General features: G+C 39.1%; 1 protein-coding gene across 3 annotated transcripts in view; it reads left to right on the top strand.

Moving 5' to 3' along the window:
• Positions 1–9,366: 9,366 nt before the first annotated feature.
• ifnlr1 (interferon lambda receptor 1) overlaps positions 9,367–11,205 on the top strand; it is a 16,660-nt gene continuing 14,821 nt past the window's right edge. For 2 of the 3 annotated variants that reach the window (XM_053611929.1, XM_053611927.1), the window contains exon 1: positions 9,751–10,066. In XM_053611929.1, coding sequence (XP_053467904.1) covers positions 10,012–10,066 — 55 coding nt within the window. In that variant the 5' untranslated portion in view covers positions 9,751–10,011. The other variant, XM_053611928.1, reaches the window with a different exon arrangement.

The raw sequence follows: 11,205 nt of genomic DNA, 5'->3' as shown, positions 1-11,205 counted from the left end.
GAGCATGGTAAGACAGGTCTGTGACAATAGTATTTCTAATGTCTTCTCTGAAGATTTGCACTGGAAGACATGTTCAGAGTCGATATAAAAGGAAATAACTCCATGCCAGCAGGGTATACAAAAACAGGTATAAGAATATAGCCTTTATTGTCACATATACAAATCCATTCAATCATTCATATTCATTACACAATTTATCCTGGTCAACCTATTCAAGGGGCACTAGGTGTTGGGTGAGAACACACCCTGGACGGGATGCCAGCACGGAAACATTCACACCTAGGGCAAATTTAGAGTAACCAATCCACTTATCTGCATGTTTTTGGTAGGTGGGAGGAAACCGAAGAACCCAGAAGAGCCCTGTGCAAACATGGGGAGAACATGCATGGACAGTAACTTATCTGTAAACTTTATCTGTATCATTATCAGCAGTGACACTTGTGTTTGAATGCCTTATTTGTTCTATTATTGTCACGGTTACGCCTTACCATTGATATTTTTTTTTTTCAAAATAATGTTTTTTGTTTTTCCAGATCAAGGTATCTTGATGTTTACACCAGTGGGTCTCATCCCTTTTGCGTACCTTTTGCAAATCTTTCGCAATCCTCTGGACTCATCCTAAATAGTACTACAGCAACCTCTGCACACTGAAAATCCACTACTGTTGTCAACACCGTACATTTCAACCTCTTTTGCCGCCTGTGTGTGTTTTAAACGGTCTAATTAATACTGTAAAACCACGATCTTTTAAGACTAGGTTATCATACCATGGAAATTATAAACTGTACCACCCGTACTTTGCGCCATATTTCTAACACAGGAACATTTTCAGTGAAATATCACTACATTGGTATGCCAGGTCTATAAGACTCAAACAGCTGTCGCTGTCCCTGCTGCTTTAAATATCTCCCTATCCAAACACAGTATTATAAAATACTAATGATGTGTGAATTGCATGAGTCTGGTTTTAACTGAGGATCCAATAGCTCTTTCCCTTATGGTGTCTGAAGGAATATTACTAGGCCTCCGGTCCCTCTCCGTAGTCGGAGAGTTTAGATAGGTGGAAGGTGTGAATTCGGCTCTCGTCATAGACGCCTCTAGGGCCTAGAGGATGACTAAGAGATTGTTTAAGAGCTGTGCGACCTTTAGGCTTCGACGCTGAGCTTACTGTCTGCAGGGAGACATAAAAAGTTTGAAAATCATTCAAACAGAGTGGGGTAACATCTGGTGTGATCTGTAAAGCTTCAACAAAAATCATCTGTTCCACTGGCGCCGTCTGCTCATATGTTATACCTGGGTTTTTGTTTTTTGTTTTTTTAATGCAAAATCTATCTCTGAGCTCAAAACTGATTCCTGTTAATGGTTAGAAATGAGATATTATAAACCTGTCATGTACGATTATTTCTTTTTTGAGATGAAGGTCGTTCACTAGTCCTTTTATGATGAATGGTTTCTTCTTTTATATGATTTTCCACTTCACCTATAAATTCAATTTGTCATGTACGGCAAAAAAAAATCAATCAAAACGTAATCACATCATTCTTCCAGGCGAATCTGAGACTGATGCTCCCATGCAATGAGCAAACCTAAAACCCCGTCTCTGTCACTGACTCGGAAATTGAGATGTCTCAGTAGCTCAGGGGTCTTATTGATTAAATGTTACAGAACAGGGTTTTTTCCCCCCATCATCTGCTTATAACTTAAGCCGATCATTGGATCCTTGATTAGCTGTCTTATTGAATGTGGATTCACCTGTCTCAGGGATTTGCTTTAGTTCAATTGTGTAATTATAAAAAAAGGAGCATTAAAAAGACGCACTCAATATCGTCCAACGCTCAGTTAGGAAGAACGATATACTGTATGTGCTACTCCTCTTCTAGCATATTCTCCTGAGAAGGTCAAAGAGAGATTTCTGAGAATACGATTCTCCAAGAAATATGACTCATTGATTGCGAATTTTAGTCGTAATTAGCAATTAACGCCTTTTTCTGGGGAGAAAAAAGAACCTCTGACTCATAGCACTGACTTCAGGCCTATTTCTGAAATCAATCGGCTTCATCTAGAAGGATCCATTACGGCTATGCTTGTTAAATGGGCTTTAATGCCTTAATGGTGCTAAATAGCCTGTATTTAACAGTGTTTAATTTAGTTTAGTTTAGCACCCTGTCTACATCACACCAGTATTTATGCATTTGCACGTTAATGGAAATTGATTGCTTTAATAATTACTGGTATATTGATGTTAAACCTTCCGGATGGTGTCAATTCAAAGACATAAATGCGACAGTGCTTAATTAGGGGGAGAGAAAACTGTTTTAATGTTGGTCTGAAGACTTCTTTGTGAAGGTTTGATTCACCACCCATAGCTTAATTTTCTCCTCTTATGGGAGATTTACACCACAACCTTTCCTCAGGGCAGACATATGATTAGTCATGTAAGGAATAAAACACAGTAGGGCATGCTGTTATAAGAAAATAATAAACAACGGAGTGGTGTGATTTGGCCTGATGCAAAGCAGAGTTACTCTCACCACCCCAAAATTGATTGTTTATCTATTAACAGCAAGTCCTAAAGTGTTTATTTCTCTATGTAATACTTTTACTTTAGGTCTGTTAGTAGCATTCTAGAAATGCTACTACAAATTAAAACCTCTGACAGGTGAAGTGAATAGCACTGATTATCTTGTTACAGTGGCACCTGTCAAGGAGTGGGATATATTAGGCAGCAAGTGAACATGTTATGTCGAAATGTCTAGGTTTTATTTAGTTCTGTGTTGTCTCATGCGGTTAGTGTGTTGTTTTATGTAGCACCAATGTCCTGGAGGAACGTTGTTTCGTTTCACTGTGTACTGAACCAGCTGTATTTGGTTGAAATGACAATAAAGCCACTTGACTTGACTTGTACACTCTCGAAGTTGATGTGTCGGAAGCAGGAAAAACGGGCAAGCGTAAGGATCTGAGTGACTTTAACAAAGGCCAAAATTGTGATGACTAGAAGACTGGGTCGGAGCATCCTCCAAAACGGCAGGTGTTGTGGGGTGTTCCAGGTATGCAGTGGTTAGTACCTACCAAAAGTGGTCCAAGGAAGGAGAACCGGTGAACTCGATGACATGGACATGGACGCCCAAGGCTCACTGATGCGGTTGGGGAGTGAAGACTAGCCTGTCTGGTTTGATCCCACAGAAGAGCTACTGTAACAAATTGATGAAAAAGTTAATGCTGGCTATGATAGAAAGGTGTCAGAACACACAGTGCATTACAGCTTGATACGTATGGAGTTGCGTAGGTGCAGAAAGCTGAAAGCTTTGAAAGCTCCTACATTGGGCACGTGAGCATCAGAACTGGAGCATGGAGCAATGGAAGAAGGCGGTCTGGTCTGATGAATCACGTTTTCTTTTACATCTGGTGGACGGCCGGGTGTGTGTGCATTACTTACCTGGGGAAGAGAGGGCACCCGGATGGGAAGAAGGCAAGCCGGCCGAGGCAGATGAGCTGCTGTGAAACAAATCATTTTCAGTGTCATTCATGTGGATTTTACTTTGAAACCTAACACCTACCTAAATTCTTTCAGCAGGATAGTGCGCCCTGCCACAATGCAAAAATTGTTCAGGAATGGTTTAAAGAACATGACAAAGAGTTCAAGGTGTTGACTCGGCCTCCAAATTCCCCAGCTCTCAATCCGATCAAGCATCTCTGGGATGTGCTGGACAAACAAGTCCGATCCATGGAGGCCCCACTTCAATACATACAGGACTTAAAGGATCTGCTACTAACATCTTGGTGCCAAATATCACAGCACACCTTCAGAGGTCTTGTGGAGGCTGATGTATTGATATACAGTAAAGCGTACATATGCTGGAGCCCGATGTATTGATATACAGTAAAGCGTACAGTCATTGCCTAGATGACAGAAGAAGAGACTTCAAGGTTTGTAACAAATACATTGAAGGTCTAAATAAAAATCTAAGGAGTAAAAAGTAGAGTTTGGGGTTTGTTTTTTTTGCTGAGTTTGTAAGAGCACAAGCATTCAATTTCAATAATACTCAAGTACTGAACAAAATAATGAAGTACTGTACAACTCAAACTCAAGTATTTTCCACCCAGGCACAAGTGTATGATTTTGGAGTCAGTATTTAAAGAGCAAATCATTTTCAGTTCATATCTGAGAACAGAGCTGGAAGCATTCACTTCTGTTTTGAGTTCTGTTTTGCGAATTATCCTTTCTGCCTTTAGAAAAGGTTTGAGTATGTACACTTAATTCTTCTAGACCTGAAAGGATTTAATATAGTAAAGTAGAAGAACATGCAGAGAACAATGTGGAAATCATGAACACAAGGGCAGGATTGACCTATTTTTCTTTTACAGAAGCAACCTGATAGTACGCTATTTATCCCCAACACACTATCTTTTCTATAATATACTATCAATCTTTTCACGTCTTAATAAGACAAGAAAAAGTCATCTTAACTATTAAAACTTTATGTCGAGCCACACAACACCTGCTATTATATACCAGTACACCCATAAGTACACCCATAAGTGTTTATTCCTGACGTAAACATGCCCGTAAGGAAATTAAGTGCATTTTTTAAACTGAGGTCTAGTCAGACTGGCCTAGAATTTTCTCATGATTTCTGTCACGTCCTATTTGTAATCACTCCTAACATGAAGCGTGTTATTTGAGTTTACCATCATCACATTGGAAATGGTGTTCTTCCTCTGATTAGTAATCAACTTCCTCTAAAATGTTCTTCCGTCCAAAGACAGTTCGCTTGCTGATAATGTTCAGGGGGCGGGAAGACCAACATACACGAAGACGTTTGCTTTATTTTGTGCTGTGTAATTTTCCCTAATCATCTTTGGCTACTCTCGGTCGCGTTCGAATGGGTAGAGCGGGTGGGAGGGAAAGGAGTTAATTGTGCAGAGAGTAATTGATTTGCCACATAATTAGCTGAAGGCAATGTGAGAACAGCCAGCGGAGTTGATGTAATGATGGCTGACAGTAAGAACGCTCATCGCAGATGATTTTCTCATGTCATTAAAATGTACTTAATCTGGGCAGGAAATTGATCCTCAGTCAGTCTTTTGGTCTACACCAGGAGTTCTTAACCACATGTTTTAAGTCAGCGATGTCAAATTCTTGCAATGTCCTCAGAACCCACCCCCACCCACTCTTAATATAAGTCCTAGTGGGAATTAGTAGAAATTATATGCTTAATACTTTCAATATTTAAAAAAAATGAGTGAATGACTGAAAATTCATAGAACTACATTATATAATAATAAAAAACAGTTGGTGAAAATCTCCTGCGACCCCACATGGGGTCGTGACTGTGACCCGATGGTTGAGAACGAATGGTCTACACTGTCATTGCGATTTCCTTGTAGTCCATGCTAGCTTTGAGGGGGTCATGCCCTATTGTACCTTATGTCCAACTGTGAAGGTGACTTGCAGGTTATTTAATTAAGCGATCCAAAGAAAGCACGATATCAAAATACACACGGTGGCCATTCATGCTTTAAAGCATCTTTATGATTTACACATGATCTCCATAACCTTCTCTCTTATTACATTCTTTATTAATGCTAATAAAGTGCTGCTGTTACTGTAATCATATAATGCAGGCCTTGATAATCCTAACAATCGCAATTTAATCAATAAATCACACCGGGTTGTGATCTTAAAATATTCATTAAAACGCATTTGGAGATTATGAACAGTCCAAATCTGTCAGGTCTTTATAATATGATTTCTCTGTCAGAATTTCCATTAGGAATCTGGAGAATTAAAAAAAAAAAAAAAAAAAAAGATAGTGTGTTTCTCTCACTATCTCCATTATGTACAAGATAGCAAAGATTTCCACATTCATTGGTCCAACTATGACCTCCTGACATCTTGAGCACTAGCTACTCAACTCCTCAAACGTATCCTTAGATTGGAAATGAATCTCACTTCTAAATCTTTTATAATAAATCTTTTAGTTTTGAATCAAGGTGTCTGCAAAATGAATTAAACAGAGTAAAACTGATTTGTGTCACCTGTTGGGAAATATCCACTGGGGCCGTAGGCTATAAGCAGGGAGAATTCAGAAACAAGGACTTACATACAGGACAAAATGTTAACTATTTGGTTTGAAAAAACCTCTCAATTAAAATCTTAAAACCACACTGTAAAACCGGATAAGTTCATTTAACTCAAAAAATTTAAGGAAACTAATTACCTCAAAATGTTTAAGTTGATAAATCAATTTCTTTAAGCCAAATACACTTAAATATAACAAAAATTTAACTCAAACTTGTTATATTGTTATAGGCGGGGTGTACCCGGGTGTACTTGTGCCCGATGCTCCCTGGAATAGGCTCCAGGTGTCCCCGTGACCCTGAAAAGGATAAAGCGGTATAGAAGATGGATGGATGGAGAACTGATTATTAGCTAAGTGCCAATCTGTTTTATTGCTTATTAATGTTTAAATATGTTATTACATGTTCGTTTATCTCTGAAACAGATACTGCTTTATGCATTACCCAGTAGCTCATCATGTGTGAGCCAGTTTTCATATTATATTTCCTCCTATATCCTGTTTGGTTCTCTCAGTGCATCTCTACTCAAAACTGCAAACGGTGATCAAATGGGCCAGAAGCCTGTTCCGGGTGTAAAAAAAGAACAATCACAATCACAAAAACAAGGCCGTGTACACCTGAGCACTGTGCGGTTTCCCCAAACTCTAATGTTCATCTGATGAAAATTCCACAATGCAATGAGATATAAAGACATTGTAGTGAGTAAATAATGATCCAGCTAGACATGTCATTTATAAACATTTAGAACACAGCTGCACGAGTTCGAGTGTGGATATATTGTGTTTAGGGAAGTTTCCTGCTGCAGGAGGATTAGGAAAAAGGGAAGTTTTAAAAAAGAGAGAATTCATTCTTTAATTAAACAAGGAACACGACATCTCTCCTCACACACTATAACATAAAACACAAGTGATACTTATACAAAACCATCTGCATGTCTCAAAATGGATCCCAAATCACTGAGACATGTTTTCTGTTGGAAGTTGACCTCTTTCGTTGTGTTAACAACGCTAATGCCGCTAACTAGTCATGGAAGCTTCTACGTAGCCACTAGCTTACATTATTAATGTACTTAAGTCTTGTTTTTAATGATCTATACTGAGTTTTTATTCAACCTAATGCTTGACTTTTAAAGAAACTTTCTACTCGCTACATTTTCAAACATCATATTTCTCTCTAATCACATGTTTGTAGTCATAAAGTGACTCTGCAACATCAGACAGCGTCAGCTTCATCACAAATCTAACCTTTAACAGATCTGACAACGAGAATGAGACCTAATACCTATAAATGTAGTCTAATGTTATGTACATTTTGTGTTTATCAAGCCAGCTGTTAGCATTCAGCTAGTTTGTATTATCAGCATTATCATGCTAGCTAACATTTGAAAGATTAGGAATAAAGCTGCTAATCTCATGGTCCTTACACTCTTATATGTACATGCTGTATGGTGTACATACGAAAGTAAAAGTAACTAAACTCAGTGTGGCAAAGGTCCTTTTCTTTCATTTTTACTTTCACACTTACATTAAAGTGGAGTTGTATACATTATACTGGATGAAGAAGTGTATTTCATATTTCACCACAGTACTGATTGTTCTTTTTTTTTTTTAACCTGAGTAAAGATTTGCAGAACTTTCACCACAGAATCTGAATATAGTTCATGTTTAAATTGCATAATGCTTTCTTTTGAGGTTAGCACGTGATGCATGTTTAGATACATGCTGTTTGCACGACACTAAACTAGTAGCGATAACATTTCATTGTTAGCAACATTAAGCCCATGTAAAACTAAGGGGAAAAACATTAGTGTTAACGGATCGATTGCATTTGGGATTATTTTGGGCTTAAACGTTCCTTTAAATTGAGATAGCTGTTAATATTTGTACTTTTGCACTGTGTCTTAAGTGATTGCATGAACTAGACCACCCGTGTCTGTTGAAAGCCATGATCAACTGATTAAACGTTGGAATCAGGTGTGGCTCCTGCTTGACTGGAATGAAAACCTGCACCCACGCTGGTCCTTTGTGGATAAGATTGGGCACCAATGCACTAGACCAGTGGTTCACAATCACATTGTGTCGTGTTTTAAATGTAAGCAGTGAACGGTTGCACTTTAATATGCAAATCCCACTCAGCTAGTTTAGAGAGGCGCATAGCAGCTGACAGAGACTGATCCAGACACATTTTCATGTGCTACTGAGGCTGGAGTTGAACATACTGGAAAAATCTCCCAGATGCTGCTGTAGACATCACATTTTCCATCTAAGGAAAGCTGGTTCTTGAGCTATAAAGAGGGCTGTTGATGGACATGAGCTTCCATGCTGCGCACCCTCAGTTTCAGAATAAGTGACTTCATGAGTGCATTTTAAGAACTGGTGTGTCCTTAAAATGTCTAATAAGTCTAATAAGATACTATTTTGCACATCCTTACGCGTTCACTCAGATTAGTTGATGGTGTAGTTTCTGGCCTCTTTATGTCTCAGGGTGCCCTCATGTCCGTGTTCTTTCTAGCTCTCCCTTTTAGTTATGCTGTCATAGCTGGTCTTGCCGGAGGCCCTGCTTTCACTCTGCATGCAAAGTACATTATCCTTAACCATTATGGGACATAGGCATACCAAAAATCTCTCTCTCTCTCGCTCTCTCTCTCTCTCTCTACTCCTGAGATACCAGTGAACCTGACCCATTCTCCGGACCTGCCTAATCCATCCTGATGCCCAACTTCTGGTTGGAGTTCTCATCAGTTGGAAATCATATGCTAAGGATGGCCCCACATGAACAGCCTAAAGATCATTGAGATTACTGAGCATGGTACCACTTAAAAACCATAAAGACAGCTTTGGACCTCAATTCATATGAACAGTTACACTATGATAGCTTAGGACTACATTTGCTATGATAGCTTTAGGACTGCAATTGCCACGAACAGTTTTGCACTCAAGTCTCCATCAGTGAACAGTGGAGAAGTTCAACAAAACGGACTTCATGTGAAAATTGTAATGAATTTCCTGGTTACACACCTGCACTATTAACCATCTAGTGTTACGGAAGGGATTTATTTATAATTGCTCTATTTGTTGTCACCCAGATGAGGATGTGTTCCCTTTTGAGTCCCTTTTGTTCCTCTCAAAGTTTCTTCCACATAGCTGGGAATGGAATTTGTAGCTTGTGTGTGGCTGTTTAATCGAAGTGTGGTTTGACATGTTGTTTATCAGCGTTTAAGTGCACTAAAAAAAATAGTAAGACTAAAAATAATACTGTCCCAAATCAGTTTTCTGTTCAAAAGGCGACTAGTCAACTACTTTCTAAAATTACTGTAACTAGTAAACTAGTAAAAATAAAATGACTAGCCGCTCAACCCCCACTGTGTATTGTAATCCATTATACTTCATATACTGTATGTCTGGACATTTTGTTCGCTGCACAGAGAGCTGCACTTCCTTGTAAATGCTGTCTAAAATGTTTGGGTTATAAGTAGGTGTTAAACAAAGGTGTTCACATGAACAGTCCCCGCCTCTCTCTTCCTTCAAGAGCTCTTTTACTTTCTTTTCCTCCTTTCCAGAAGCAGACACATTCCAGGTGTGTTTATTACCCGATATTGCTAATAAAACCTGAAAGACAAGAACAAGACTCAGTGGGAGGAGAAAGACAGCAGAAAAACGGAAGGTAGCTCCAAAGTTCACCTGCACATGAACACACGTACTGTACACACACACACACACACACACACACACACCTGCTTAAGGACACCTCTTTATCCTGGAACAGAGAAAGAAGACGGCTCACGGCTCATGTCTCTACCCGACACAGGGGGAAAGAGAAGAGTAAAAGATGTGTTTTTGTCCAAATTCTGATGAAAGAATTCTCTGAATATCTGCGGAGGCCCGTGAGGGAAATCAAAACCACTCATCTTTTTTTTTCTTGAATTCTGCTATGGATCTGGATATGTGGCTTCTAAGAGCACTTATCCTGCTTGTCTGGTGTTCAGGTGAGTTTCTGTCCTGGAGATCTTGCTCTTTGAGAAGATCTTTCATGTTTAAACTGTTGGATTGTTGTGATCACTTAAAAAGGAATTGTCAAAGTAAAAAATTTGAAAGATAATTTTATACATCATACAAAATAGGTCAAATACATTTCAGCAAAAATAAATAACATAAATTATCACAACATGTTTTGAAATTGTATTTTAAAAGCATTTTGCATCTTTAAAAAAAAAATTCTTTTTAATGTTTAAAAAGTTTTTAGAAAAGGGGGGGCATGTGATCAGTAGTGCTACTTCAGTTCATAAAGGTTAAACAATCCTAGCTTTCTGGCTAACTCTAAATAAAATTGCTAAATTAACGATTTGCTAAATCTTTGGTGCTACAGTGATTTTTCTATTTTAGATGTACAGCAGTTTTGCTCCAAAATTCGCCGTGGTGAAACAGGCGCCAGTTTATGTGATGTATTTTGTCCCCTTCCTGCTGCGTCATTACTTTTGAGAATTTTTCTCACCCAATTAAATGGGGGGATTGGAGGGTTGGGGTTTAGTGCTTAGCATGTTTGCATCACATCTCCAGGGTTGGGGGTTCAAATCCCGCCTCCACACTGTGTGCCCAGAGTTTGCATGTTCTCCCCGTGCTTCAGGGGTTTCCTCCAGGTACTCTGGTTTCCTCCCCAGTCCAAAGACATGTCTTGTAGGCTGATTTCCAAATTGTCCCCTGCCTTGTGCCCCGAGCTCCCTGTGATAGACTCCAGGCTCCCCTGTGACCCTGTGTAGGATAAGCAGTACATTAAATGGATGGATGGATTTCAATTAAGCAATATATGATTGTGATGCGTAGTTTAAATTCAATCAACATGTACCTATTTGCTGTCTTTCTGTTAGCTCGCCATTTCGCATAGTGAGATTCCTCATTAGCGTCTTTTACACTTTTCTTGCTCACCAGTGTGAACGGATATAAGTAAGGTCGCCGAGAGGTTACGCTACAACATAACCAAAGTGCAAAACAAAATATGACAGCACCGTGAAATTCAGGGACATAGCAAAACTTACAATGGCGACTGATGCAACTGTCTTAAAAACATGTCATGTTGCTGAACTGCAGCACATCCAGCTGTGCACTTGAGGAGGGTTTTATATTCACA

This window comes from Ictalurus furcatus, chromosome 23 (genome assembly GCF_023375685.1).
Source record: "Ictalurus furcatus strain D&B chromosome 23, Billie_1.0, whole genome shotgun sequence".
Lineage (NCBI taxonomy): Eukaryota > Metazoa > Chordata > Actinopteri > Siluriformes > Ictaluridae > Ictalurus > Ictalurus furcatus.
This window is presented reverse-complemented; position numbering and strand designations above follow the sequence as displayed.